We start from the raw sequence: 27,853 nt of genomic DNA, 5'->3' as shown, positions 1-27,853 counted from the left end.
TTCTCAGCAAGCATGCTTGCCATTTGTCTTAGCTTTAAATTTAACTACTCGACAGGCAATATCTATGTACTTCCCTGTAATTAAAAAGTGAATTAATCTTGAGTGCTGGCTGTCATAAATTCCCCCATTTCCCCCCCCGCCTGCTTTCCGGTTCGCCTCAATAAATTTATTCAGAGCAATCAATAGGGGTATTACTATGTATATATCGCTGTGGGAATCAGCTTGGCAGGTTGCCTTTGGCAGTGCTACACTTCCCGCTTTGCCCATGTTGTCCTCCCAAAATGTCCGTCTCCAGTTCTATATGTGGACTTGGCTGCTGTTGAGGGGACGGTGGGAGTAACATGTGTGGGAGTGTTTGAGCAAAAGGCTGTTTAGCTGGATATATTTTCTTTTTTTTGAAGTTGTAGAAACAAAATGGGCAAAGATTTGCCTTGGACAGGAACACGCCAGAGAAAGAGAAAAAAAAAACACTGCCATTATGACAAGTTCTGCTTACTTTGAATTTGAAATAAAGTGAAGGAAAGTTGCAATTAGGCAGATGCGTATACCAAGGCTGTCTGCTGTAATTAATCATGATTACGTTAATTACACTTTGTTTTTGCCATAATGAGGACTAAAAAGAGACAAACGGCATAGGAAAATATAGAAAATGAAGGATCTTGTGCCAAATGACACTCTGCAGCCTCACAGTTACTATATTGAGAGTCCATTGCTGTGGATATTAAAAATGCCAATTCTCTCCCTGCGGCAAATAAGTTCTCTCATTCCAGCTACCCCAGCAGACTGAATTATTTCTCTGCTCTGTCTGTAAAAACTTGTCTTTTAAATCCATTATTTCCCTATTTTCCATAAGCAAAGCCACGTCTGATACAATCTTTTAATTAAGATTTTACAAGTTGCTTCCTCCAGCTGGAAAACTGATTTTCTTTTAGTGCTACAGTACACTTCCCAAGGACGAATTGTAATATTGTTTAGCTTTGCAGATCACACATCTTCCAGATCTCATCTGTAGTGAGGACTACTTTGTATTTACCCTGTGCTGCAGGTGGTTCACATTACACAGACGATATAACACGGATCCTTACAACCCTCTAATAGAGATTGTTTAGGGGGACGGTGTTTGAATAAAGTTCTCATCGGCGTAATCCCACATTCAAACTTTGAAGGCAGATACTAGCGAGGCAGAACTCGATTTTAAAACTCCCTGTCGATGTAACGACCAGTTTGAAGCATAACAGGCTGCATTCCAAATATATAAATGATAAAAAAATGTTCAGCTCAATTTTGTCATTCAGTCACTGCCCATCAAAGTAATGCTGGGTGATGCTGGTTAATTGTGCTAGAAATTGGGAGGGTGGGTTAGAAATAACAACTGAATACATCTGATCATTTATTTTGGCACTTTATAACAGTATTTGTACAATATATATATATATATATATATATATATATATATATATAATTATACTAGTTATATACACATTACAATTCATAAATATGACATGAGTAGCACTGACTTGGAATGAAGTTGGTTCAATGTAAGAACAGCGTTGATGTAGCTTAGGTTGCTACATTTCTCTGGTGAGGAGCTTCACTGGAGGGAAGCTTCACATTATGTAGAGGAACTGGGAGCTTAGCTCACTACACTTTCCACTGGCCATTATGTCAATACCATGCATAATTAATGTGAATATTGTTCCAATATTGATGTCATGCACAATAAGCATTGCATGCAATATCTTACAATATTATCTGTTTTGCTGTTCCAAGCAATTTGTAACAATTAAAAGCCCAACACAGATGAAGAGGAAGATAAACCTTGTTTTTTACTAATTTAAATAAAACTTGGTGATCAAGAGAAACACAAGACACAGAGTCATTACTGTACCAGAAAAGAAAACAACTAACATAATAATGAATTGGTAACAAGAATGTACCTATTTATACACATGTAAGATTAGTTATGGGCAGAGAGTACATGCTGTTGTTATACTAACTATGAATTAGATTCAACCAGCAAGGTCACCCATCAAAGACTACTGTGCTAATTGTTATCATTAAGCCTGGCATATCTGTTGCTATGACATCTCAATCGTTGCATGCTATATACAGTACATGCACTGCCTGGAGATATCATTTATATATTTCATACTGGGCACATACAAGAGGTTTGGTAAATACTTTGTCAGCACTTACACATGCCACTTAAATCAACCTCCCAATCATCATTATGCGTTTGCTTGCCTGGCGGACTCCGATATGATTATGAGCTTTTAAAGCTAAATTGATGGAAATAATGTGATGTTGCTTCGGGAGAACTAGAATCTGACGGTCTAACCCTGATGGCTTGTCATCATTAATGGAGGAAAAACAGGGCCTCAGACCTTGATTGCAGCCATCTATCTGCTCTACTGTGATGGTGCTGATACGTTTTGCTGCTTTAATAGGCGGCACCTCTGTAATATAACACTGTCTGTAGCAGCCTCTGTTTCTCTACAGTCCACTCTGAGCAAATACAACCAAACTGGACTTGAGCAAACATGTTTCCCTCCCAATGTTTCAGTCAAACAAACTGGGTTGGTCAAATATTGGCATTTGATTTTAACCACTGCGTGGTCCGATTGCTGGTGCCTGAAATGATTTTAGCCAATGGCGCTCTGCCCTGTGCTCAAACGTCCTGCGGAATGTGCATGTAGTATAGCATAAACCCTCTGTATTATTCATCAGAACGGCTGTCAACACACCTCTGGAAAGAAGTATGATTAAACTAGTGGGCTTAAGCTTTTCCATAAACAAGGGTATGACCGTCTTTAATAAAGTCAATCAGAAAGCTGCAGCTCGAGTCCTCTCTAAGACCAAGAAAGTGGATCACATCACTCCAGTTCTGAGGTCTTTGCACTGGCTTCCTGTCCAATAAATAATTGAATTTAAAATCCTGCTGTTGGTTTATAAAGCACTGAATGGTTTAGGGCCAAAATACATCTCTGATCTGCTGCCACCTTATGAACCATCTCGACCCCTTAGGTCGTCTGGGACCGGTCTACATTCTGTTCCCAGAGTCAGAACTAAACATGGAGAAGCAGCGTTCAGTTTTTCTGCTCCACATATCTGGAACAAAGTCCCAGAAAGCTGCAGGTCTGCTGAGACCCTCAGCTCCTTTAAATCAAGATTGAAGACTTTTCTGTTTGCTGCCTTTAATTGAACCAGATTCAAGGATATTAATCAATTTCTGCATTTTACTACTGTATTTTATTTCTTACACTGCTTTTTAGTGTTTTAATGAATGTTCTTACTTGCTTTTAAATCTCCTTTTCTTTTGCCTTACGTTTTGTTGTTTGTAATGGTTTTACGTGAAGCACTTTGAATTGCCTTGTTGTTGAAATGTGCTATACAAACAAACTTGCCTTGCCTAGTAATAAAAAGCTCTCCAATGGATGTTACATAAGAAGAAATAAATCCTTGACCAAGCAAACAGTGATAATGCATCTCTTTATCTCAGAGGTAGCTTGACATCATCTTCTGATGATCAACTGGAAACTGCTGGTTCTTCAGCAGCTATTGTACAGTGACTGGTATGGTATTACCTTCATTATTCAATTTCTAAATGATGGCAATAATTGTGAAGCTGAATTTACCTTCAAATGCTGCACACTGACCTTCCGATAATCACATTCTCACAACCTCGCGCAGAATGACTCGTGAACTCGACTGAATCATTGTGATCTGTGCCGAGATAGTTGGGACGATAGCACCTCTCTCACTGTCTTTCATAGGTCTCTCAGCCTTGTAGCCTCGCTGTAGTTCGACCTTTCGACACACACACCTGACCTTCTTCCATATAGCCCTCGGCTGAGAACCAACATTTGAACCAGGTCTGTCATTGACATCCTCTTCCATCATCATTGCAAGCTGGAAATGACCTTGTGACCCAGCAGGCACATGATTGTGATCAAGTGACATCACAAGGAGAGGCTATGCACCTGATATAACAGCTGGTTTACCTGCTCAGTCAAAATACTACACATAACAGATACTTTCATTTGGAAGTAATACATTACTATACAATATTAGTCTGTGGAGAGAAATGTGTTTCTGATCACACTACGTTTTGCAGTACTTTCACCACAATAAATGCAGTCATACGACTAGGCATTATTACATGGGGTAGTTGCTTCATAGAAGGTAATCATTGCAGTTCATTACAAATACAGGGCTGGGCGTTATGGATGTGTTGTGGATGACCAAAACAATTAAACCATAAACACTTAATTTCTTGTGTAACTTGACAGTGCATGAAATAATATTACTTAAATCATATTGCCGTTAAAATATTGTATATACTACTTTGTTACTGCTGTCCTTGGGTCCCTTTCACATCCATTTGGGGCTGTTCTACGATGACTCTGTTCTGAAAACCTCTACTACAGCAGCATAGTTGTAGTAACTCCATCCCACTTGTCCCTCTCAACCTCCTGCCAGTGACTGCTTAGCTTTGGTCAAACCCCTGTCGCAGGCTGTGAAGTGCTCCCTTGATTGAGTCAGTAACCTCCCACGCCCCTAACGCACAGCCGAAACCTCTCCAAATCACAGAGGCTCTTTTTTTGTGACCGACAAACAAAACAGTTGGCATAGAGGCTTCTTGACAATCTATTTATTATTTGTCCAGGCCACTCATTCATTGCGAAACCAAAGTGACCCACCAAACTGGCCAGCCCCCTATTAAAAACAGTGTCTATTTGACTTGAACTCTATTCCAACCTCCTCCTCCTCAGCTTGGTGCCAGCGGCCTGTTTAATTCCTGCTTGGTGCCATTTCTGCACAGTGGCCCCCTATTGCCTAGCTATGAATCCGTCCTCCTAACTCTGCCACCATGCCTCCCATCCCCCGTCCTTCTCTCCTCCCCCACCCCCTCTTCCTTCCTCTCAACCCCTTTGCCAGTGGCCCCGCAAATCTCCGGAGGCAGGCAGTGCCAAGCGTTCCAGCTGTTTAAACAGGTCAGTGGTTGGTGCCCGGTGCCAGCTCCTACATCGCTGGTTTGTGCAAACCCCTCTAAATCTGCTGTCCCCAAGGGAGCTGCAGGGCCCAAACTGTACTGCTCAGCTGGGAGGTGCTGGATTTACATGCATTTTATTGACTCAACATCCCTTTTTTTGTTTCCGACTTTAGTTAAAAGGCTCGATGAGGAATTCAGAGCTGTGTCACAAAGGCATGAAAACACACACATTTAAGCTGGCGGTGTAAAACCACTGCGTGTGCACAATGTTAAAGCAGCGTGCTCTTTCCATGAACTAGGATGATCCAGGTGAAAGCTGTGAACCTTTATTGATCTCACCTTTTAAATCTTCTACAGTCATTCAGGGGAGATGTGCTATACATAGATGAAGGGAAGAGGAAGAGACATTTTTGCAAGTTTTAAGCCTCTGTAAAAGCGAGACATGGGTTCTGCAAAAATAGAGCGCATCTGATTACAAGCAAGGCATTTGTTTTTGTTCACATTGCCAAGTTATTTTACCGAGACATGGAGTCGGAGCACCGGAAGGTTGGAGAATTTCTGCACCCAACATTTATTCCACCAAAAAAAAAAATCTTACAAGGTTGACAAAGTAGTTAACAAAAAAACTGCACAATCTCACTTAAAAATTCGCTTTAAAATAATATTTCTCTTCATAAATGGCTTTTCAGTTCACATTAAACAGCATTTTATGCAAAAATTAAAGAATGATAATGTGAGTTTCTTCTTTAAATGTCTTAAATTCTTTGATGGCTCCATGGAACTTACAGACTTAACAAAAGACACTCAAATATAAAAGGACTGATTTGACTCATAAAGGTCAAAGTAAAGGTCACTTTCCAATGTTTGAATTAGAAAGTCTCAGGATAGATATATTTTCAAAAGGAACAGGAGGTGATGTACTGACAGCATTTGCGAGAAAAGGTTTTCTGTATCAGAGTGGACTGTGTCAGTCTGATCAGAGCAGTTCCACATGCACACTGCGGGTTGGCTCTCTGAAAGGAATGGAGGTGGACGGCTGATAACAGCAGAATCAGAAGGTTTGAATGTAGATAACATCAGTCCAGTGAAATGCTATTGGTCCAGTCTTCTCATGATAGAGTAACAGTCACTCATTTAAAAGAAGACCTGCTGGCCCTGGGGGCCCCAATTTGGTATTATTTTGAATGCAGTTGTCAAAGCAAACATATCGCACTGAAGCAGATTAAAAAAAAAAGGAATAAATGCCACATAGTAGCTAAAAGATAGATAAAACCATAGATGTCAGGGGCATTTACATAAAAGAAACAGCAGGAAGGTGAGCATGTAAATTGATTTTTTTTTTTGTATTTTCCTGGCCATACATGACCTCGAAGGGAAATGCAAGGACTGAACAACAAACATGTTTTCCTGTAGAATTATGCAACCCCTGCAGGCCAATTAGTACAGAGCACTGCCTTCATGTTGGGGAACAAAAGAAAAAAAAGAAAAAGTAACTGCCAACCAATTCTGCAGGCCCAGCATGTGCAGCAGGCCCAGCGGCACCACCGGGTGGGCGGCATGAACCCTAGAGCCTGCATGATGGTCAACACTGTCACTGTCACACCCAGCCCCTGTGGTCTGAAGCCTGCATGCATCACCCCCAAATATTCCACTTGTTGTGGTATAGGGCTGCTCTTCACCCAGTTGATCGCAAACTCCAACTTGGCTAGGTGTAAGATCAATTGGGCCGTATGACACATCGCTCATTCTCTGGATTTTACCATGACAATGAGGTCATCAAGATAAAAAAAGAGGTCAGGGACAAGCCGGATGGCAGCCTGTTGCACTGATTGGCTATCCCCTCTAAGGCCAAATATAAGAATTTCCGAGCCACCTTGATATGAAAGTATACATCCTTAAAGTCAATGGTGGTGAACCAATCGCCTGGCTGAACGACTTCCAGCAGCTGCCTGGTGGTCAGCATATGGAACGTTGTGCAGGCAAAACATCGATTTAGTCCACTGAGATCCAAAATGGGTCAACAGGATGAGGTGTATCTGGGCGACCCCGCACCCTAAGAAAATCCACCAGACCTGCAACCTGCAACTGATATCTGGTAGAGCGGCTTGGGCTGGGCGGGTCTGGCCAGTGGTGTCATCATAAGCGGGAAGTAACGGTAAAGCGATGTGGTGGGCCTCCGCGGGAGGCTGATGTGCAAGACACCGATGATATGTTGCCATCATCATAATCCAGAGACGAGGCCGGAGTCCCGGCAATGAGGCAGGGACATGACAGCGATGTGTGCTGCCTCATATACTGTGAGGCTCTCATGTATTCGGGTAGGAACGTCTTAATTCGCCAGCTACGCATATGCAGATTTTCAGTGGGCGAACATGTGCTCGTGATGAAGGAGAGTATTACACAGTGAGTCCAGTAGAGGGCGGAGCCTGGGTGAGTTAGAACACAAAAACACTTTGTAATGTCACACAGGGGGGGCCACTCACTGCTAATGAGAGATCTGCCCCTGCGCATATCGTAAAAGATAGTTCATTGAAATTACAGTATAATTTCGACATGCTCCAGATCTGTCACAGAGAGAGCTGAGATGTATTAAATCTAGCTCTATAAGCCCACAACTCCATGTGAGTTGAATATGAATTAAGCATATTTGAAGTAGACGAGTGACTCCTCATTGAGTATGTGGGGGTGGCTTCTCTCTCTATCGCTCTCTCACACACACTCCTCTCTCCCAGGCTCTCTTTCATATCTCTGCATGTGGCAAACACATTTCGCCCACAGACGCAGCTGACCAGCCACCTCTTTCCCCCTCGTGGACCCGAGCCGCTCGCCCACAGACGTTCCACATCAAAGTTAATTTCCGGACTTGTTCAGATGATCAAGCAGTATGTGAGTGAGGTCTTGGCTCTGCTGAGTGTGATGAGGCTAACTGCTGCACACAGCGCGCGTGCACATTGGCGACTTTGCTCAAAACCTGACTTGATACCTTCATCACTGTTAAGCATGGCAGCCTGTCTCCTTCGGGGGAAAGCTTGAGATCAGTTTTCACCATCCTAATCAATACGCCGCCCGCGGATTGTGTCCAACTCACATATGTGGTAACGATCACTCATGGTGGGCGGCGACGGCTGTTTCAGCCGGGGCGCATGATTTTAATAGGCTGCTTTAGCTGTCAGGAAGTACAGGGACCTTTTGATTCGGCCGGACTGTCACACAGTGAGCCTTAATTGGCCTGCGGACAAAACATGTGGGAAACGCATTACTTGAACTACTCATGCGTGAGCCATCGTAAGTTATTACAATTGCAATCTGAAATGCCATTAAACTTTAAAATAAATTAGGAACTGATTGTGTTATGAGGCCCTTAAGTACTCATCGCTATGTCCTGTATATCTTTTGCACGTAATATAAATCATGTTGTTTATTGTATCGCAACTAAGCAGAGTGGGAAGAAATAAATGTGGAAAAAAAACAGAAGAAGAAACAGGATGGCAGACAGAGTAAACAACGACTTTAGAAGTTTGCCCGTGGCAAAGAACAGCCAAGTCTCCTCCAATAACACAAATGCATCCGCCAGCAAGTCACAGAGGAGATACCTGAATGCAACTTGTTGACAGGACATGACCTGATGATCACGTGTGGAACACACATAACTAAAGCCTCCGTCTTTACTTTTGTTATTGTCTTCTGAAACGGGATGGGGAGGGAAAGAATAAAGGCACAGAGAGAACCTGGAAAATTCCGTCTGTCACAGCTCTTATGTTGCAACCATTAGCCGTGTGCGGCCAATAAACAACAGATTTCATCTCGGCTGAAAATCCCCTTCCTCCCTGGTTGGCAGGTTACTGCTTCGGATAAATGGGCATATACAGAATACGGCTTGTATGTACTGTACTGTACCATCATAGAACTGACACCTAAATGTGCACAGAGAAGCACAAATCATTCTTTAATTATAACTTCTGTGGCTCACTTCAACCACTATGTTCCCTACTGAGGTGGTAACTCACCAGATGGCAGGAAAATGGCTCTGAATCGTTACCCCCATCACCCACCGACCCCCATCATTTTCTTCTCAATCTCTCATCGCAAATGCGCCCTTTCTTTTTCTTACGAAACATTGTGCCATCTCATAAATAAATAAAGAGCATTGCGATGCTGTAAATACGCCCCGAGTCACTGTACTGCCTCCTTCCCCCTCCTTTAAACTTCAACATAAGCCCGCTTTAGTGCCATTAAAATAACTTGTCATGACAGTGTAGCCTGGGAGCAGAGCAATCAATTTCCATTACATCAAGGCCCAACTGGGCATCGCCACTGAACTAAGCGCTGGTAAGCAATCTCCCATACCGAGGGTGGTTTGTGTGTGTGTGTGTGTGTGTGTGTGTGTGCAGTTTTAAGCGTGTGTGTCAGCGTGTGAAGGAGCGAGGGTGGAATGTGTAGGGAGCAAGAGGATTTACTTGACATCATGAACACCAGCTTCCACTTTCCTCCATAAATTCCCTGCCTTACCAGTAGAGGGACTGAAAATAACAATTATCTTTTTTTTTTTTGTTTCTTCTTTCTATTCATAGGGACCATTTCGTCTTCTGAGAAAAATTCTAGTCATGTTCCAAATAAGGAAACAAGCCTAATTTTGCATCATAACATCATGTGAAATTATCACCGGCTGAACAATGCAGTCTCGTCTCGCTGCAGTGAGTCTCTCCCTGAAGTGATTTAGAATGCACCTTTTGTAAAAGACCAATCTGCAACTAATTACTACAGAGTAATTTATGCTCCAAAATTGATTTTTGCTCTCTATAAATTATGCAAGAGTCCCATCCGCTGTCCCTCCCCACCTTCTTATCTCCCGGGCGGAATCAGTGGATTGACACATGGCTCAAGTGTCCTTGATGTGGCGTTTCTAGGAACTGTCAGAGATAGGAGTGGCAGGAGGAGGAAGACAATATCGTCAAGGCTATAGACACATGTACTTGTGGCCTTGAGAGGAGCCATGAATCTTAAGTCTCTCGAAACCAACCTGTAAAGTACAGACACTTAAACGCAACATTAAACTAAAAAGAATACAAAATAATACAGATGTGTTTATTAAATCCGGTTTTCTGAAAATCTCAGAGCGATAAGGTTTGGTTTTCCACATCACCTACTTTGATCCATTTCACCACGTCACCGTGGTGTGGAATCACATTTAGCACTGATTTTCACATCTCCAAAGCTAAGGCACTAAGTGAGCGCTAATTAGCAGAGCAAAGGCATTAATTATGTAACACGTCATCTTAATTAGCAATCCCAGATGTACAGGGTGTCGGGGGAGCATTTGTAAGCACAGTTTGCTAATTGATAGATATTTGACAAGTTGTGTGACAGCAGCCTGCTGCAAAGGTGACAGTCGGTTTAGGGATCCGAAATCAGATGGAATAACACTCTGTGGGTGAATCATTTCAAGGAGGAATAAGTAGATGTTGAGATGGTGTAAAAAAAAAAGAGTAGAATAAGAAGATAAGCTCAGTGGTGATGTGGTGAAGGACTGAGGTTTTCTGTAGTTCAGTTTCAGCTGTCAAGCATCAATGTACCTGTCAAATCACGAGGAGTATGTCAATAGCTGCCCACTGTTAGTAATTAGGGGGATTATTTTCAGGGATTCTGTCTTCCTCTTTAACAAAAAGCCCAATCAATGTGCTGCAATAGAAGCACAGGCACCAGACCACCTGACCTTTTTTGCATTTTCGCACCATCTGTTCAAACTGGCGTCACATCTGTTGCTTGGCTTCACCTGCTCCATGAAGACCTTTTCTCTTAGGCAAAGAGGTTTTGGTAAATATCCACTCCAAACTGTTCTGGGTTCAGGTTTCTATTCACACACACACACACACACACACACACACACACACACACACACACACACACACACACACACACACACACACACACACACACACACACACACACACACACACACACACACACACACACACACACACACACACACACACACACACACACACACACACACACACACACACACACACGTTGATTTAATCACACGTTCACAAAGACCACACAGACATGAGTGCACCTGCCATTTTTGTCGCCATTTTGTGCATCCATGAGCACCGTGGCCAAAAGGGTTGGCACATGTGGAGTATAAATAGAATGGTGGGTGTGATGATGAATCACGGTCGAAGCCAGTCAAACCATTTGTACTAGCTTCTGAATAGCTGTGCTAATCACACATGATGAAAATGTCTCATTGAATGAAGCTTTGTGTTATTTCAGGTTCAGGTTTGATTGAGATACGTTTGGGAAAAATCATAGTTATAGAAAAACACATTCATTGTTGGTCTGTGACAATTTCTTGCATGAACGTTTAACGCTTCCATCCACCACACCTTTAAAGGCAACACACACAGGGTATGTATGGCATGTATGTCAGAACGCCTGCACCCATTGTTTTCCACTGTGTGTTGGGCCACACAGGTGGCGTCTTAATGCGCCTCATTGCTCATTAGGACGTGCCGCTGTTCTACTCAGTCCATAAAAGTCATTTTGAAATCCCATTCATTCCCTGGCTACTGTACCCTGCTACTTTTATCAGGATGGCATAACACGCTCAGTATGTGCTGCACTTTCTGCTTCATTACATAAAGGGCAAACTGCTTTCTTCACCGCGAGTGAACACCGACATTGGATGTAAATCATGCAATGCAGAATCACCCTCTGTGAATACAATTTATATGGATACTGGGAGGCATAATGTGTCATGTAGACACATCAGAACACTAACGCATCATATTGAGCTAACTTGAACAAGGAACTCCAACGTCATGGTACCTCCCCTCCCACTCATTGCCATGCACACTGTGCAAGGTATAAAAACACATGCAAAATGCAAGTCAACTGCAGAAAACACAGACATGTGCAGCATGGAGCAGACTTTGCAATAACAGTATTGTCTTTCCCAATTCCTGATGGTGATTTGTATATCTATACAACTCTAAAAGTCCAGAGACATAGCACTAAAAATACATTAAATCCTCTAGTCCACCCTTGCCAGCCCTATGTCCTAAATCTTGGGACAAAACGCTGAGGGAGATAGCCCTTTGTTTGCTTAAAACAGCATTTGTGCCCAGAAAGTGCCACCTCATCAAACAGGGGGGGACACTGATCAAAGTCACCCCACCTTGTGGAAAACTGGCCAAGTCAAACTAAATCCTGGAGCTCTTTCTCGGCAGTTTGTTGGGGGGGGGCTGAAATCTGGCAGGCCGAGCCAAACAAAACAGGCATCCAGACAAATGTTGCCAGTTACCTGTCACTGTTTCATGGGAGCAAACAGTCCCCACACAAACCTGAAAATGTACAGGGATACAGATGCAGGGAGCTAGGTTCCCCAAAGCTCCGTATCTATGATTTTGTTCATCTTCCGAACAATAATGTTGAAACCTCCTTTTCATGCAACTCAAAACACATGTTTGGTAGCAATAAACACATTTCAGTAAAATGACAGCCTCCAGTCTGAGAACACTAGGCTCTGCACATGCTTCATGCTCAAATACTCTCTCTCCTCTTTCGCCCACTTCCTCCCCTGCTGTTACCTCTGCAATCACATCTCCTGTGTGCTGTTCCTTTTGATGGCGCCAGCAGGTGGAAACCCACCGGGATGCTGAGTGTGCACTACAGTGTACACACACACTGCTGGTGGATTGATCAGAGCCCAGGGTTGAGTTGACTCGCCGGGTCGGGTAGCAATTGCAGGGGAAACACATAACAAACAGCCTGCCAAACCACAGGGGGATGGGGGCATTGCTGAAAACATGGAGTTCTGGTAAACAGCTGGACACAGTGGACAGCTACACTTAGCTGCTAGCCGCCAGCTCAGCCGTCGTGTTCAGAGCCGTGGAGAGGAGATCCCTCAATCATAGATAAAGTATGCTCTGAATTTGGAATCAAGCACCACTGCATTACAACCGCTCTTGCATGTAGGTAATTAAAGTCTAAATACACTTCAACATCATTATCAAAATGTTGATATCATGATATGAAATTATATTGTCATAAGAAATATGATCCATCGAAGGAAAAGCAGTATTTCATTGATCGCCCTCAAAGCTACGAAAGATGTGCCTTCTGCAAATTAAAGCTGCACAAGAAAAATAAATGTTATCCAAAATACACCTGACTCATCAACCTAAATCTTCAAATAAGAGCGGCAACAGCTAAGAACATAAATGAGACCCAATTATGTCATGTAGTATGGCCAGTGGTGGGCAATCTTCACTGGAGCGCGGCCCGTAATGAATTAAAGCTGAGGAAAATACTACACTTCCTTATTAATAGCAGTGAATGAGTGAGTCCGTGCGTGACGCTTCTGTGAAAAAAATTTGTTCATAATCTCTGGCCTCTCCAGCAATTAACATGATGAAAAAATTGAAAGTAAATTGTTGCTCACGTGACTTTTAGATAATAAATTCCAACAAATTGTTTCAAAGATACCTCTCGCCACCACTCAGGCTTTCTTCAGTGCAAAGTGGTCCAGTGCAGGTCTCAGCAAATGACTTTAACTGTTGTATGACACACTTAGTTTGTACAATGGTAGAGTCCTGTACTAAAACTCTTTTATCTCACCTCTCCGTCTCTGTCTGAGTGGAGGCTAAGGACAGCTGCACTATATCATCAGCTTTTTCTCCTCTTCTGCTTTGATCTCTCTTGACCACCATATTCAATCTATTGTTCACTTCAAAATGTAAGATTAACCCCATGTTGCAATATGTCATATGGAATTGTGAATGGCCTCATCATGGCTATGTCCTTTCGCAACAAAGCCTACAATCTGGACCCACAGCTGACTATACAATTTAGTTGTTTGTCGTAGAACAAGAGAAGGAAGAAGAAAATGCCACTGTCAAAGCCCAGCTTGAGACTTTCCATTATTGGCTGTAAAAGAAAGCCTCAGGTTCTGCCTTTCACCTCTGATTGATATTTGGTCTTGACTGGGGTATGAGAGTGTGGCAGAGGTGGAACGTGACAAATGGCGACACAAAGGGCTGAGGCAGAAAAAGGAGGTAATAAAGGAAAATATGGTGTCATAAATCTTAAAACACCAACACTATAATAACAAAAATGCCATGCCATTTTAGATTTGGTATTTGGTTATCCATTATCCTGCAGTTTGCTTTGCTGATTTTGTGTTTTTACTTGGAGAGACAAGCTTATGCAGTGGTACATGTGCATGGGATGTCCTCCTCGTCTTCTCCAGAGACACCCACTAATTTATTTAAGACGATAAGCAGCGGCACAAAAAAATGCATGAATCATAATCAATTGAACAAATTGTGTCATCTGTCATGCTTTTAAGAGCTCTTCACTCAGCTTGAAGTGCATTTCATAATAAGGCTAGCTTCCTCCTCGCAGGGAACCTGCATGGTGAGGTTACGCTGGTCTCCTTTCCATTCAGGTTCACCGTTTATCACTCTATTGGCACTTACAAGATTTTCATTTTTAACAAGGTCAATCAGCGGCATTGTGTTTTGTGAAACATTTGGAAATTGCGTTTAAATCGGACTCATGAAGCTATTGAAAGCTCTTTACCAGTTGTCGATCATTTTGTCACTCATACTATTACAAAGATCAAGGACGCTGGTATCAGGAATTGTAGCTCTTTCCATCCAAGCCTTCCCATGTTCACCAACCCTTCTATAACCCTTCCATCTTCCCTCCCTATCCTCGCTGTCGCAATCGGAATAAATAAATGCAAACTGCGTTAAGCATTCTATATTGTTACACGGTAAAAATCATGTTTGAATGAGGAAGCTATTTTTAAATATAAGGCTGTTGTGTGTCGCACTACTGACTTAAGATGTTTGCCTTTTCTTTTGAGGTTACGCATCATTTTCTTAAGGCTGCTAAAATCAATGAATCACATGACTATGTGTATGTGAAAGAGGTTACCCGGTGACCCACGGATAATTATCACTTGGCTTTGCACTTTTCCTTCGCCCTATGGAGCTGGCTGTTTTCAGCGAAAAAGCTCTTAAACGCTACCTGCTCAGCACCACACGACAGAAAAAAATGAGTAACTAGCTGGTCCAGAATAGAAGAGTGCATATTAGATTTAAATTCACCATGTGGCCAGAAACACGATTCCAAATGAATGCTATGCTGCTCTGTACGTGCCCAATTAGCATATGCCAGTTTTTCAAATGCAACTGATTATTGTCACTACCTGTTAAATATTGAAAATATAGTTTTAATGCTAATTACTTAGAGAGTGCAATCATGGAAATAATATTCATAAAATCCAAGAATGCTATAGTATGTATCATCAGAAACATAAAAACAGGCCTGGTTGAAGGCCCATGGTTAGAAAATAAATACTCCCACTGACCGATCCAAAGGTTCAGAACATCGTGAGGGTGTGGAGGTCATAATGCAAGTGGTTGTAGAAATTGAAATAAACCAGGCGCTAATATCTACCAAGTATATAGTTGTAGGTCTTTTGCTAACGTCTACAACACACGTTAACCCTGTCATGCTCTAATGAATAACTCCCACTCTTGAAGAGCTCCAGCACCAGCAGGAGACGATAGAAGACTTACAGAATAATGACAAGCTTCATCTTTACTTATAAGTATGTTCTCTAATAAAGTGAGAAAAATATCAAAGGTGACGATGTGAAAAAAAATTAGCAAAAACTATTAAACCTCATCAAGCGCCTGCTGATTACACAATGTCATAAATTCCCAAGAAAGGAAAAAGAAAAAGATTACTCTCAGATTCCACTCAGTGCATCATCTTCTCTTCTCCACCGGCACCTTGGCCAGATTAATTATCTTCCATCAATTAAAGGAGCAATTGTATTCCAACCTCTTTCATATGCTAATGAGTCAACTCAGGGATGGGAGAGGGAATTTGTCATGGCCACCAAATGGTGCAAGTTATACCTTGCAGAATAGAGATGCGAGAGAGTCGTGTCCCATTGCACTGAAGAGGTAAACTGTTTGTTCGGTTTAACAAGAACAGAGAGGCCCTGCTAACATGTTAGCGCTCACCAACTGAGTTTGTACTGTGAATAATTCAATACTGAGCGCATGTTTGAAGTTATCCTAAACTCTATTAGCTGTCTGTGCTCCTCAGCAAAACTAAAGTCATTTAGCTGCTCCTTGAGAACAATAGACTGAAGTATAAAGGATCGATACGTTTCAGCTTAAACAGCATTCATCACGGTGACAGGATTGCATATATTATAGGTGATGACATCCGAGAAGTGCCGGGCAAGGACACATAAAAAACTCAATGGTTGCAATATGAAAAAGAGAGCAGTTTAAAAGTTTATATATAATTGATCTAGATGACTAAATGCAGTGATCTCATTGTAAGCATATTATAAGTGATGGCCATTTGTATTTAGCAAACAATGTGTTTCTGAGTTTGACCTTCATATTCATGATCCTAGACAACTCTCTGTGAGGTCCATCAATAGTCTTGTTCTCTATTTAAAATTCATGTTCTAAACTTGTACACTTCTTCAACTCGTCTTTATTCGCAGAAAATAGCCTCTGGCTTACAAACGCACAGCGGGAAACACATATCGGGGGAAATGTTCCCATCATTCAAGAGCAGCGGTTGAGCTGAGGAAGCAAAATAGTTCTTTTTCATTTCCAACCAGTCAAGTCGCAGTGCAATAATATTCAACGGTACGCAATACACTGATGTAGAATGGTGCCATCTAGAGAAAAGCCATTGTTCACTCGAGATAAATAGTTTTTGAATGTGCTAGACTGAAAGACTGTCGAAACAAGGGTTGCAACGAGGATTGCTTCAACCACAAAGCTACCGTAGAATCCAATCCGTCCATCGTAAACACTCAGACTTTAAGGACAGGAAAATGCGTCATTTGGTTGGAGGAGGAAGTCAGAAATTGTATGTGGAGGGATACTTTCACGATTGTTTACATGCTTTACATCATTTCCCCAACCAAACACACGTGCGTGCTGGTTCAGAATTAGAAAAGCAGGTTAACAGCATCAGTCCCAGCTCATTAGCTACACTGATAGTCTATTTTACACACCAAAGTTGCTGCTCCCCTGCATGCATCCATTTCATCACCGCTCCTTTAGTCTGCCGTGTTTAATCTAAGACATCAAATGGTGCGCCGTACAAAGAAGTCATAAAACCGCACATTTTATTTAAAAATGAATGCGGCTTCCTGTTACCCAGTGATGGAGCTCATTATGATTTGAGTGGTGCTCATTATAATCACGTGGAATCTGACCTTTTTTGTCCCACTGCGCTGCTGTGAGAGGGCCTGCAGGCTGTTGATAGAAAGGGGAGTGACAGGGGTTTGGATGGTGGATTGGAATTATCCGTGGGAGGTTGATGATTATATTACATAAAGGTTCATGTACACCTGTTCCACATAAAAAGAGAAAGTATCAGGGGCATGCCTAAAGTGGTGGTACCAACACTGGTATCGCCCCTGGAAGGAAAGCAGATCCAAAGGTCAAGTCCGAACCGCAGATCTGTGGGACTTACTGTAACGTAATGTGTACCGTATTTTCCACACTATAAAGCGCACCGGATTATAAGGCGCACCTTCAATGAATGGCCTATTTTAGAACTGTTTTTATATATAGGGCGCACCGGATTATAAGGCGCATAGAATAGAATAGCGTCGTAAGCGTGTCTCTTGAAAGGTGCCATTTTGGGGTCTTTATACACACAAGTGGTGTTGGACTAGGAGTAAGCACAGTACCGGTGTTTACCGCGGTGCGGCTTTGTAGTTTACCAGTCGTACTGAAACATTTTGACAGAGCGCCGTGTACAACCAGTATGGATCAACCAATTAACCAATTGATCCATATATAAGGCGCTCCGGATTACAAGGCGCACTGTCGTTTTTTGAGAAAATTAAAGGCTTTTAAGTGCGCCTTATAGTGCGGAAAATACGGTATCTATCAGGTACCTGCAATAAACACATGTTCAAGGGGATTTACAAACTTGCATTTCCATCTAGGACAAAGTTTGTACCGAAGCCCCACAAGTCTCTTAAAAGTCAAGGTTCTGGTAAGATCCTGCTTAGGGCTCCTCTTATTTGGTTGATACATATTTTTAAGCTCAATTGTGATTCTATGTTGTTTTCAATTTCACACTTCTCCTCACTGGCCTAGATGGGTATATAATGGGAATAAATGGCTGACAATTTCCTAAACAATTGAACCCTAGAATGCTTGTTATCATGATTAATAGTGAGAATTAGACAAAGTCAAATGTTTTGCACACACAATAATATTGCGTATTACATCTGGTGGAGGACACTGATTCAATACGAAATCGGTGGATCTTTCAACATCAGAATCATTTTTGGAGGGAAACGAGATCATTTTGACTGACAGGGTCTTGCATCATTAATCGTGAGGAGTGAGAAGTTGACTGGGTCTAAGCACAAAGCTCTTTCCAAGAACAAAACCCCCCTTCCTTATAGGACGCGATGTGTTTCATGAGTACTGAAGCAGCGACAGCAAACAGAAGTAGAAGACAGATCAAAAGAACCGGGTAGTTAGCATGATCAGTACAGCCACCGCGGCAGCACAAAAGAAAACACCACGTACGAAAACTCAAAACTTCTTCAATCGAAGACAGACAATAAATAAATAAATCCAAAACTCAGAGGAGAGCAATTCTGCCTAAAAAGAAGGAAACCAAGCCAGAAGCAGAGTGAACAGTGGCATTGCTCTCCAAAGATAAAAAGCGCTCCAGGTTCAGAGAGAACAATGAGAACTTGTAGAACACTTTGTTTCCTGGAGGCAATATTGTATCTTGTAACTTACAGTAAAAGTCAACTTTGGTCTCTGCATCCTAAAAGGTACATTTAAGTGAACCAATAAACAGCTGGAACACAGTGTTGTCATGTTCATGTCATGTTCAATCAAACCGTCAGGTAAACCTGATGTTATCCATCCATCCATTGTGTATACTGCTCAATGGTTGTGAGAGCTGGAAGGAGGTAGGGTGCATCCTGGACAGGTTCAAAAGGCTAAAAACAGACACATTCACAGCTACAGGCAGACTGGGGTTGGGAGTAAACCCAGACAGACACAGCTGGAAGAGTGTTTATTTCTAAAAAATCCTAAATGCCATGGCCCAGTCATCAGTCATCTTTTGCCACCTGTTTTGAAATGCTGAATGTCTCCAAAGAAGATAGAGAGATTAAGACTATTCCCCAATGATGACATTTTGAGGCTGGTGGGAAAATGATTTATGACTTAGCTCTCCCCTCACTGGAGTCTGTCTTTGTCTCTTTCAATGGACCCATAAAGTGTCATCAAGTAGGAGTTTACAGCAAACCCTCATACCCCACAACGCACGATGGCAGCTGCGCTGGAATCTAACGGCGCCTTTCGTCCGTCCGAAACCTCTTCGCTTCTCTCCGTTTCGTTTCGGTCTGCGTCGTCCTGCATTGGTTCGTTTTCTTGCAGACGTAAGCCACCACTCAGCCAAATGAGTCACAGGGAGGGGAAGCTGTTGTTTGCAATTGCCCAGAGCACAGGACCACTTCTACTCAAAAGAACATGAGCTCCACTTTTCAATGAACATTGTATAATAGAGCACATCTTTAATATCCGTCCATTATAAATAGAGCACGGAATATGACTGGCCCTGGTCCTAATATTATTCATCCGATGAATGCAAAGCCTGGTAGAGGAAACTGGCAGTGTAGTGAAAGAAGCACTAATAGAAAAAAAGACAATGTAAGTCAATATTAGCTACTGTATGTGTTTCTGTTCAGTGATGACAAACTTAAAGAAGCATTTTGTCTCAACGTTGTTTGTGGCAGTCTCAGTGGCAAGCAATCTGTCACCCACTTTAGGTCCGGGCTTAAATATTTTAACAGCCTTAAGAAAAAGTGCTGAGGTGGCTGGTGCTGGAGGTGAATTCCACTACTTAGCAATTAAAGTAGCCTAGAAGTCAGAGAGAGAGACAGTGACGCTATTGACTGCGACAGTTAGGCGAAAGGTGCAGGGATCAGCTTTAAAAAGCTCAATCTGTAAAAACACAGTGTAAAAAAAAACACAATCCCCCGACACCGTGCACAAAGGCACGAGCAACGATGAGGATATTCTTTCGTGGAAATACTTTTGTTTTGGAATGCATTCAATATAAGTATATTTGCAATGAGGTGTTCAGTGTACAGTTACTGGCATTCCTTTCTGCTGTCGCAAGCACTGCAACAATTCAGGCTCTCTGTATCTCTTCCAGGGTTTTAAACGTCTCAACAAAAGTAGCTGAGATGACTCTTCAGTCAAAGGATGTGCAGCATTGAGTAAATGTCAAAAAAAAAAGTTCCTTACCTGTGACGGACAGCTCAGTCGTCCTCCGTACCACGAAGTTCCCAAACTGTAATTCGCATGTGTAATTCCCAATGTCGTCTTCACGTACTTCCTTGATGGACAGAGTGTCCCTCCTCTTTTCTATGGTTTGTCTCCACTGCTTTGGCTTGCATTCCTTTATTTAAAACACGGGGGGGGGGGGGCAGAATGGGTACAGAATGTAGAATAAAGAAAACACGTGTGTCACCGTTGGCTTTCAAGTGCAACTAATGTTTGAAATCAGCAGGAAACAGACTTTTACTTGACATGAGCTTTAAGCATATTGAGGCTACGTCCATAGAGAGCCCTTTGCTGCTAAATGTGCTGTCAGAAAGAACTGCTACAGCTTTCCACACAGTTATGGGAGAGAGACCTCGTCTCAAATTATGCCAGATTTCAGACATTAGCTTAAGTTTAAGACTTTCGTAATGTGTAAATCAGTTGCTAAGAAACATCTTTATCGCAACCCAATCCAAAGCAATCTAATTTGTGAACAGGAAGTAACTTTAGCGTCAAAAACTGTTACGTAACTTCCAAAAATAACAGTTTTTGACTCCTTTGATCATGGGTCGCCCACGACAGTGTTCCGTCTTAACCAAGTCTGGACACAGAACACCTGAGGCAAAGGAAACTGGGGCACTGTGGGGTTTTGTTTCGAACTGTAGTCCAAGACAGGCCTCCCAGAATTCAATCTGCCCCCTCTGACAAAGTGAGAGCCAATAACTGGAGGGTGTGGAGCCCACAGTCATTATCTTCTATTATAATTTGATTCAGTGGGGACATGAAGAAGCGTTTTGGCCACCTAATCCAGCACACTTTATCGATTGATGAATTGGGCCCAAAACTTCGCCGAACGGCTCAATCAAAGTGGCCTCTGGGCCGCGGGAGGTCAGACTGGGTCAGGTACACTGTGGGCGTCACAACTCTCCGTGAGGAGGGGGAGAAAGTTTGGGGTCAGAACAGAGGAAATAAGAGATGTACTCAGTGAATAGATTTATTTCTGTCGGTTTTATATTTATCTCGCTGATGCTTTTAATTTCAGAAGTCAGAGAAGAGATTGTATTTGAAGCTAATTAGATCTGAATATAGCTGACCTGAACTGGGTTATCCTTCAGATGTATAAAATAACTTCCTGTAAAGTAGCTTTTTAATTTGAATTGAAAGGCTCCCATTTCAAATGATGTGCATGATGGGTTTCAGGTGAAAGAGCCCTCTGTTTAGACAACATCTTACACTTCTGCATTTAAAAGGGAATAACATCAGTGGTGGATATTTGTGAGAACAGCGAATACAAAGGGGGCATCTTACCTTGTACCACACAATCTCAGGCTCCACTCCTGGATGCAGATAATCCTCAATGCCCGGGCATGTGATGTCTTTGCTTTTGCTTAGCTCTGCCTTCTCAAATAACCTCATATTGGAGTTGTAGCAAAGGTCTGTGTCATTCTCCGCCACCGTGAGGGACATGGACACCTTCATGCAGTATGTGGAGTTCCTGCAAAAAATACAAAGTTAACCAATCACATGTGGTGTACATGAGTGGGTATGTTTACGGGGCAGGGAAACGGGCGGTAATACGGAGCGATAGCCTTGAACGTCAACAGCACTTGGAGATTGATTGAGCCGATACAGTGCGAGCTAGCAGAAAATGACTTGCGACAATTGATGTACTGTAACTGCTCGGGTCATATATATAAAGAAGATGATTTATAAGGCAAGGGAGAGGGTGCGTAAAATGCAAGATTACTTGTAATGTTTGAGGACTACGTGCTTGCCTGGGCTCAGATACTGGAGAGCATTCATCCACGGCGGAATAAACATTTCATTTTATCGCTTGGTATTGCGGCGCACCTTCGGTGATTTGTGTTGGGAACGCTTGTCTTTAAATACTGAACCAACCTGGGTTGAGCGTTCTCCTGTGTATACGCAGAACCTTGTAGGGACCCTGATCAGATCTACTTCTGCCTGAGAGAGCGATGCTTCACAGCACACACACACACACACACACACACACACACACACACACAGAGGTAAAAGATACAGCTGCTACGCATTAACAGCTGTCCTGTTTGGGTCATTAATGTGACAGTGATTTTGAGATGGGATCTGCTGCTCAAGTCATTCTTAACATGGGAGTCAATGAACACATTGAAAGTTGGGGCTATTTGCAGAAGGGGAACAGAAGCAAAGGTCCATGATGATCAATGAATTCAATAAGAGCACCTTTTCTTTGGCTAATAAGACTGTCACAATTGACAAGTACTCCAGCGAGACTGCAGCAAATCCCTCCTGGTTAAAAGACCAAACAAATTGGCGGCGTTCAGGAAAATCTCACTGCGAATTTTCCAACTAAAGCTGGTTACACAAATTGAGCTGAACCAACAAACAATTACAAACATGTTAAATCCTTACATAATTGCGCAGCATTAGCAGCCTCGTGGATTAGTACAACACACACTGGTCTTACCTACACTGTCGGCAAACAATCCCTCGCGTCCCCCCCCCCCTGAACTGGCCACTCCGCTTACAGTGAGCGTGCCGTTTTCGTGAAGCGCAGATGCAAATGTGATATGATGTGGAGATTATCCCAGACAACTTCTACCAGATGGACACCTGTGCAAATGAGATCCCACGGGTGTGCTCTCTTCCCTGTTAAATATTCTGGGCAGCACTGATAAAATGGAGAAGAGAGAGAGAGAGAATTGTGTCATCTGCTCCACATGAGTGATCGATGGTGTTGGCCAACACTTTGTCCTACGATGTCTTTCCAACATCTCACATCCATCGCAGTGCCTTTTGAGCCTGAAGAGGTGAGCAGGTGATCTCCTGACTGTTCACTCGGCAGGTATACTATTCGTGAAGCCTAGCCAAAGAACTAAGCAGGGAAACGGTCCTACTGCTGCACACTCCAGAGTCCTAAACGGCGTACCACGCACTGAGCCCTCAACGTGTTCTGCAGATACAGTGATAACCCAGGCGATACCGCGACATTAATGTGCGACAGTGTCTGTCAAATGTGTGAAACTGAAGGGGATGTGCAATGCCGTGGAAATGATAGATAGCATCCTGCGTACATCAGCCGAGAGAAGTGTCAGGCTGACAGCTACTGTACACAGCTGGAGGGCAGGCAGAGGACTCGAGCTGCAATATGCAGCAAACGCAGTGAAATCCTGTGCAATGGTCAGCTAAGCAGTTAAGCAGCCCGCTGAAAGGATTATGAGTCGCATACTGTGGAGAGACACTGCGGTCACTCCTCGCTACAAGATAATCATGGGATTTAGCAGTGGTTAAATCCACGGGTTAATTTACAGATTTATGTATGAAGCCAGTGCTTCTTCCAGAGTTGAATCCCTCCCAACAAAAAAAACCATCCGCAATATTTTATTTCATCCTATTGACCGTCTATGAATCTTCCCCACCAGAGGATGAAACCAGATGGAGCCTGCCCTTTAACTCAGCGACTGTTCACGCTGATATTAAATAATAGGCAGCAGAATTGATTTGGAATCCTCCTGAGAATCCACGGCACCTGTGGGGAAATTAATGAAGTAACTTAATGAATCTCTTAATTAAAATAACTCCTCTCTAATAGAGAGTGGATGATGAAATACTCGCTGATTACTCATTAGAGCTTACTTTCAACTAACAATAACGTTCCCGGAGAATTGTCTCAGCACGAGGCGCGCGGCCCAAAGGTTGATTAAAGGTTACCTCGGCATAACTTCCTTAAAAACCCAACACGGGGTTAACACTTTAAAGATTTAGTGTTGCTTCTTGACCTATGCTGTGCAGTAACATTAAGGTCTCCACTCAGGACGTCATTAGCATTTCAGTCGGGGTGACCGGCATTTATCTTAATGCATATGTCATGCAATACAAATCATGCTGTGATAAAACTCACATAGAAATGTCAGAAAAATACAGTTATTTGGTGTGTGTGTGTGTGTTCTATGTGGCTTTGATTCTCACTGGGAAACAACTAACAGTATTGTAGTTAAAGCACCTTAATAAAATATAATATTCTAAATTGAAACGCCTGTCTGTGAATCAGAAAGGATATTACTTTCCTCATTTATCCACTCCACCTGGAGTCATTCTGTACCAGTGTGTCGCAAAAGCTAAAGGGGAACACATCAACAAGTACGTGAGTGACACCGCAGGTCCATTGTGTTGTCACTTGAGTCAGCATATACCTGAGCTCGCATCGCATGTGTCAACCAAAGCCTGCGTCAGGATGTGAAGGGCAGATGTAAAAACAGCCGAGATCCTTCCTGAGAGCACACGGGCTGCAGTTAATGCTGCCTGGCATGATTAGATGATTGGATGAGACGGAGACAGATGTAACAATGGCTTTAGACAAGCGGGAACGGGGTCCGATCAGCATCAAATAGTGGCTGACAAATTGGCAAAAGACTGAGGTCTGAGAGGTCAGAAAAGTGGTCTTGATAATGGGGATTGGACTCAAGTTGTATACGCATTACATCGGCACACCAAGCCAAAATTAACCCACACCAAGATAGGCCGGCCCAGTTATCCTAAATCAGTATTTTATGGTGCCTGCATTATTTATGGCCAGAGCGAAGGTCATAGTGAGCAGTGGGAAGGCTGGGGCTCCTACCTGTAGCGCCCGCTCATAACTCACCTGTCAACACTAGCACCAGGCCCGGGATGATTAAGCACCCCGGCTCCCCAAATCTGACTGTGGGCCAACTTGCTCCTACTTAGCCTCTGTCTAAGGCTGTGGCACTTGTCTGCCATGCTGCAACAACCGACTCCAGCCTCAATTATAATCCATCCCCCCCTCTCTCTCTCTCTCTCTCTCTCTCTCCCCCTCCCTCTGCTTGTGGTTTGTCTCTGTCCTTGCTTCAACCCGCCCTTTTGTCTCTTGTCCTGTAATACAAATTTTCTCAGGGAGGAACACACACCTCTGCAGATAATTTATTTGTTGCCACGCTGTGAAAAACACACACATGCACCTGTTCTTCACACTAACATACAAGCTTTGCAGTTACACACAAAGTAAATCAGTGAGATGTCATGCCTTCATTTGAATGTCTATGTTTGGTTTCTGGGGTGTGATGTCAAAACTGTTCACTTGTTCAAGCTTCTAAAAATGCTTGAATGTCATACGTGGACGTCTTTTAGACCGTACAGACCTTTACATGGTTACATTTATACAAAAGTATCCACAGTTTGTGCTTATTCTGCATTCCAGTCACAGATCTAAGCATGTGTTGTTGTGAAAAAGAAATCACCAGCAATCTTTGAAGCAGTTCCTTGAACTCGTAACACTATTTTCCAGAATACTCAAAGATTGTTTTTTATAAAAACAGGTTATTCTTATGAAATCAAGAAATAATGGAACGTAACATCAGTATTGACAAAAAAATGATTGGAGATATACTGTGACACAAGGACATGTGTCATTTCCATCCTCGCGTCTTTTATGGATGAAATCAAATCACAACAGTGGAAGCAGATTGAATAATATTTTTTTTTATTGCAGCAAACAATATTTTTTCAACCAGATGGTGAGACGAGGACCGTCTGGTTCTTTCAAAGATCTGTGTGTTTATTTTTCAGAGAAAAATGGATGCTTAGCTTTGTGACTTAAATGTAATGGTAATACATGAAAGGAACGTATTAGGGCTAATGCTTATGTAGAGACTTTAAAGACACAGATGCAAATAAATAAAAAACCCACCTTAAAAACTACTGTTCTTAATATACACAATGTCCATCTGCAAAAAGCACATCATCCCCAAAATCCGACATTATCAGAAGACCTTATTTTCCAACAAGTCTGAGGATTCCTCCAAGCCGTCCCTTGAGTTGTGTGTCTCAAACCAACAATAGCACTTCTTGTGAGCCAACGCATTAGTCAGTCATTTTCTAGTTGATGCCTTCAGGGAACTCATTTTCCATTCCGCGACATCCTCCACTCATCTTTATGCTAGCAACCTGATTTCATAACAAGCATAAACAATTTGTCTCCATCGTATTCTCTTCTAACTCCGCCATGACCTTATTCATTGGTCCCCAGGCCCTCAGGGTGTAATGTATGAGCAGCCATTGTGCTGTGAATATCAAATACAAACCGTCTCTTACTAGACATGCTCCTGCTGCAATGGGCCGTTGCACTGTTGCACTATGGGCCACATCCATGTTTGTTTGTTTTTTGGGGCCAGCAGAAAAAAAGCTATGAACACAATATTGTCAATTTACAATGAACTCTCATTGGCTTCCCTTTTTAGGAGTGGAGGTTGACGCCTTGGTCTCACATACCAGGCAACGTAGGACTCAGGCAAGCTGTGACTTCTCTCCTACATCACGGTTTGACTGATAGCTGCGGTGTTGCCGATGTCTAGCTCGGAGCTCCGCCGTTCACAGATCAGGGCGAAGGGAGGGGAGGCGGGGAGTAGAGGTGGGGGTTGGTTGTGGTACTAAAGTGATTGTGCTTGGGGAATAGTATTTCTGACATTTGTCAGGCAGATAAAAAGCACCATCAGATATGAGGAAGAGAAGGTCAGTGTCCCTCCCAGATAGCGATGGTTTGGCATCTTGTTTGATGACTTGCTCTGCTCAGCGTGGTCCAGGATGGCCAAGAGGTTGGCTATATGAGGAGTCAACACCGAGGACGTGACTGAATAAAGTCCCTCATTCGGGATGTAGAGTTATTTAACCTGGGTGTCATTTTGCACTCCAGCGTATGTTAGACTATTGAATTGAAATGAATGAAACCTCTCTGTGTATTGCATGTGTCGAGGATTACCAGATAATCCTGAGAATAAATAAATAAAAATTGGTCATAGACTATGACCTTCTGCTCAATTGTCCTGGTTAGTCATGCGGCTTGTGACAACTGATTTGAGCGAAGAGGTCTCCCAGAATAAAATCTCCACAGCCAAACTTCTGTCCCTTTGCTCCCTGTAGCCAGGAGCCATTGGAGCTTGGCTTAATCAAAAGGAATCGAGCATGGGACAAATATCCAATCAGAAGGAGCGTGAAGGGCATGCAAGGAAATTGGCTGAGACTGTAATTCAGGCACATGGTGGATTCAATTTATACTCCAATTTCTACAAAGAGGACCCAACGTACATCAAAACATGCACATTCAGCCACTTTAGCTGCGCAATTGAATACATACAGACGATATACATTCGTCATTTTTGATTCGGCCCATGAAAATATCATATCGCCTTTTACACAGTTATTGAAAAAAACTAATGATAATTCTGGAATATACGGATATTTGTTCTGGTACTCAAGCATGTGCACCTTTTCTAGTGTATGCTTCAACATTCAATTTTCCTTTTGTAGAATAAATAAAATGAGGTTACTAATAAACACGTACAGCAATACTAATGTTGATCTACGAATAAGTCAATGTTGTGTCTTTCTCATGCTGACAGTACAAGCCAATGAATGCAACTGGTTCTGCGAAGTAACGATCAATGTACGGGAATGAATCGCTCCTTCACAGCATTCCGAATACGTG

At 42.6% G+C, this 27,853-nt stretch overlaps 1 protein-coding gene across 2 annotated transcripts in view; it reads right to left on the bottom strand.

Moving 5' to 3' along the window:
• The window catches only part of LOC142952987 (interleukin-1 receptor accessory protein-like 1), a 192,569-nt gene that overhangs the window by 95,176 nt on the left and 69,540 nt on the right, over positions 1-27,853 (bottom strand). For both annotated transcript variants that reach the window (XM_076095039.1, XM_076095040.1), the window contains exons 3-4: positions 21,664-21,850; positions 20,338-20,491 (exon numbers count right to left, since the gene is read on the bottom strand). In XM_076095039.1, the coding sequence (XP_075951154.1) occupies positions 20,338-20,491; positions 21,664-21,850 (341 nt within the window). The remainder of the gene's footprint in view (positions 1-20,337; positions 20,492-21,663; positions 21,851-27,853) is intronic.

This window comes from Anarhichas minor, unplaced genomic scaffold (genome assembly GCF_050575085.1).
Source record: "Anarhichas minor isolate MPS153535 unplaced genomic scaffold, ASM5057508v1 ptg000018l, whole genome shotgun sequence".
NCBI lineage: Eukaryota > Metazoa > Chordata > Actinopteri > Perciformes > Anarhichadidae > Anarhichas > Anarhichas minor.
The sequence above is the reverse complement of the archived record's forward strand: the minus strand, read 5'-3'. Positions and strand labels throughout refer to the sequence as shown.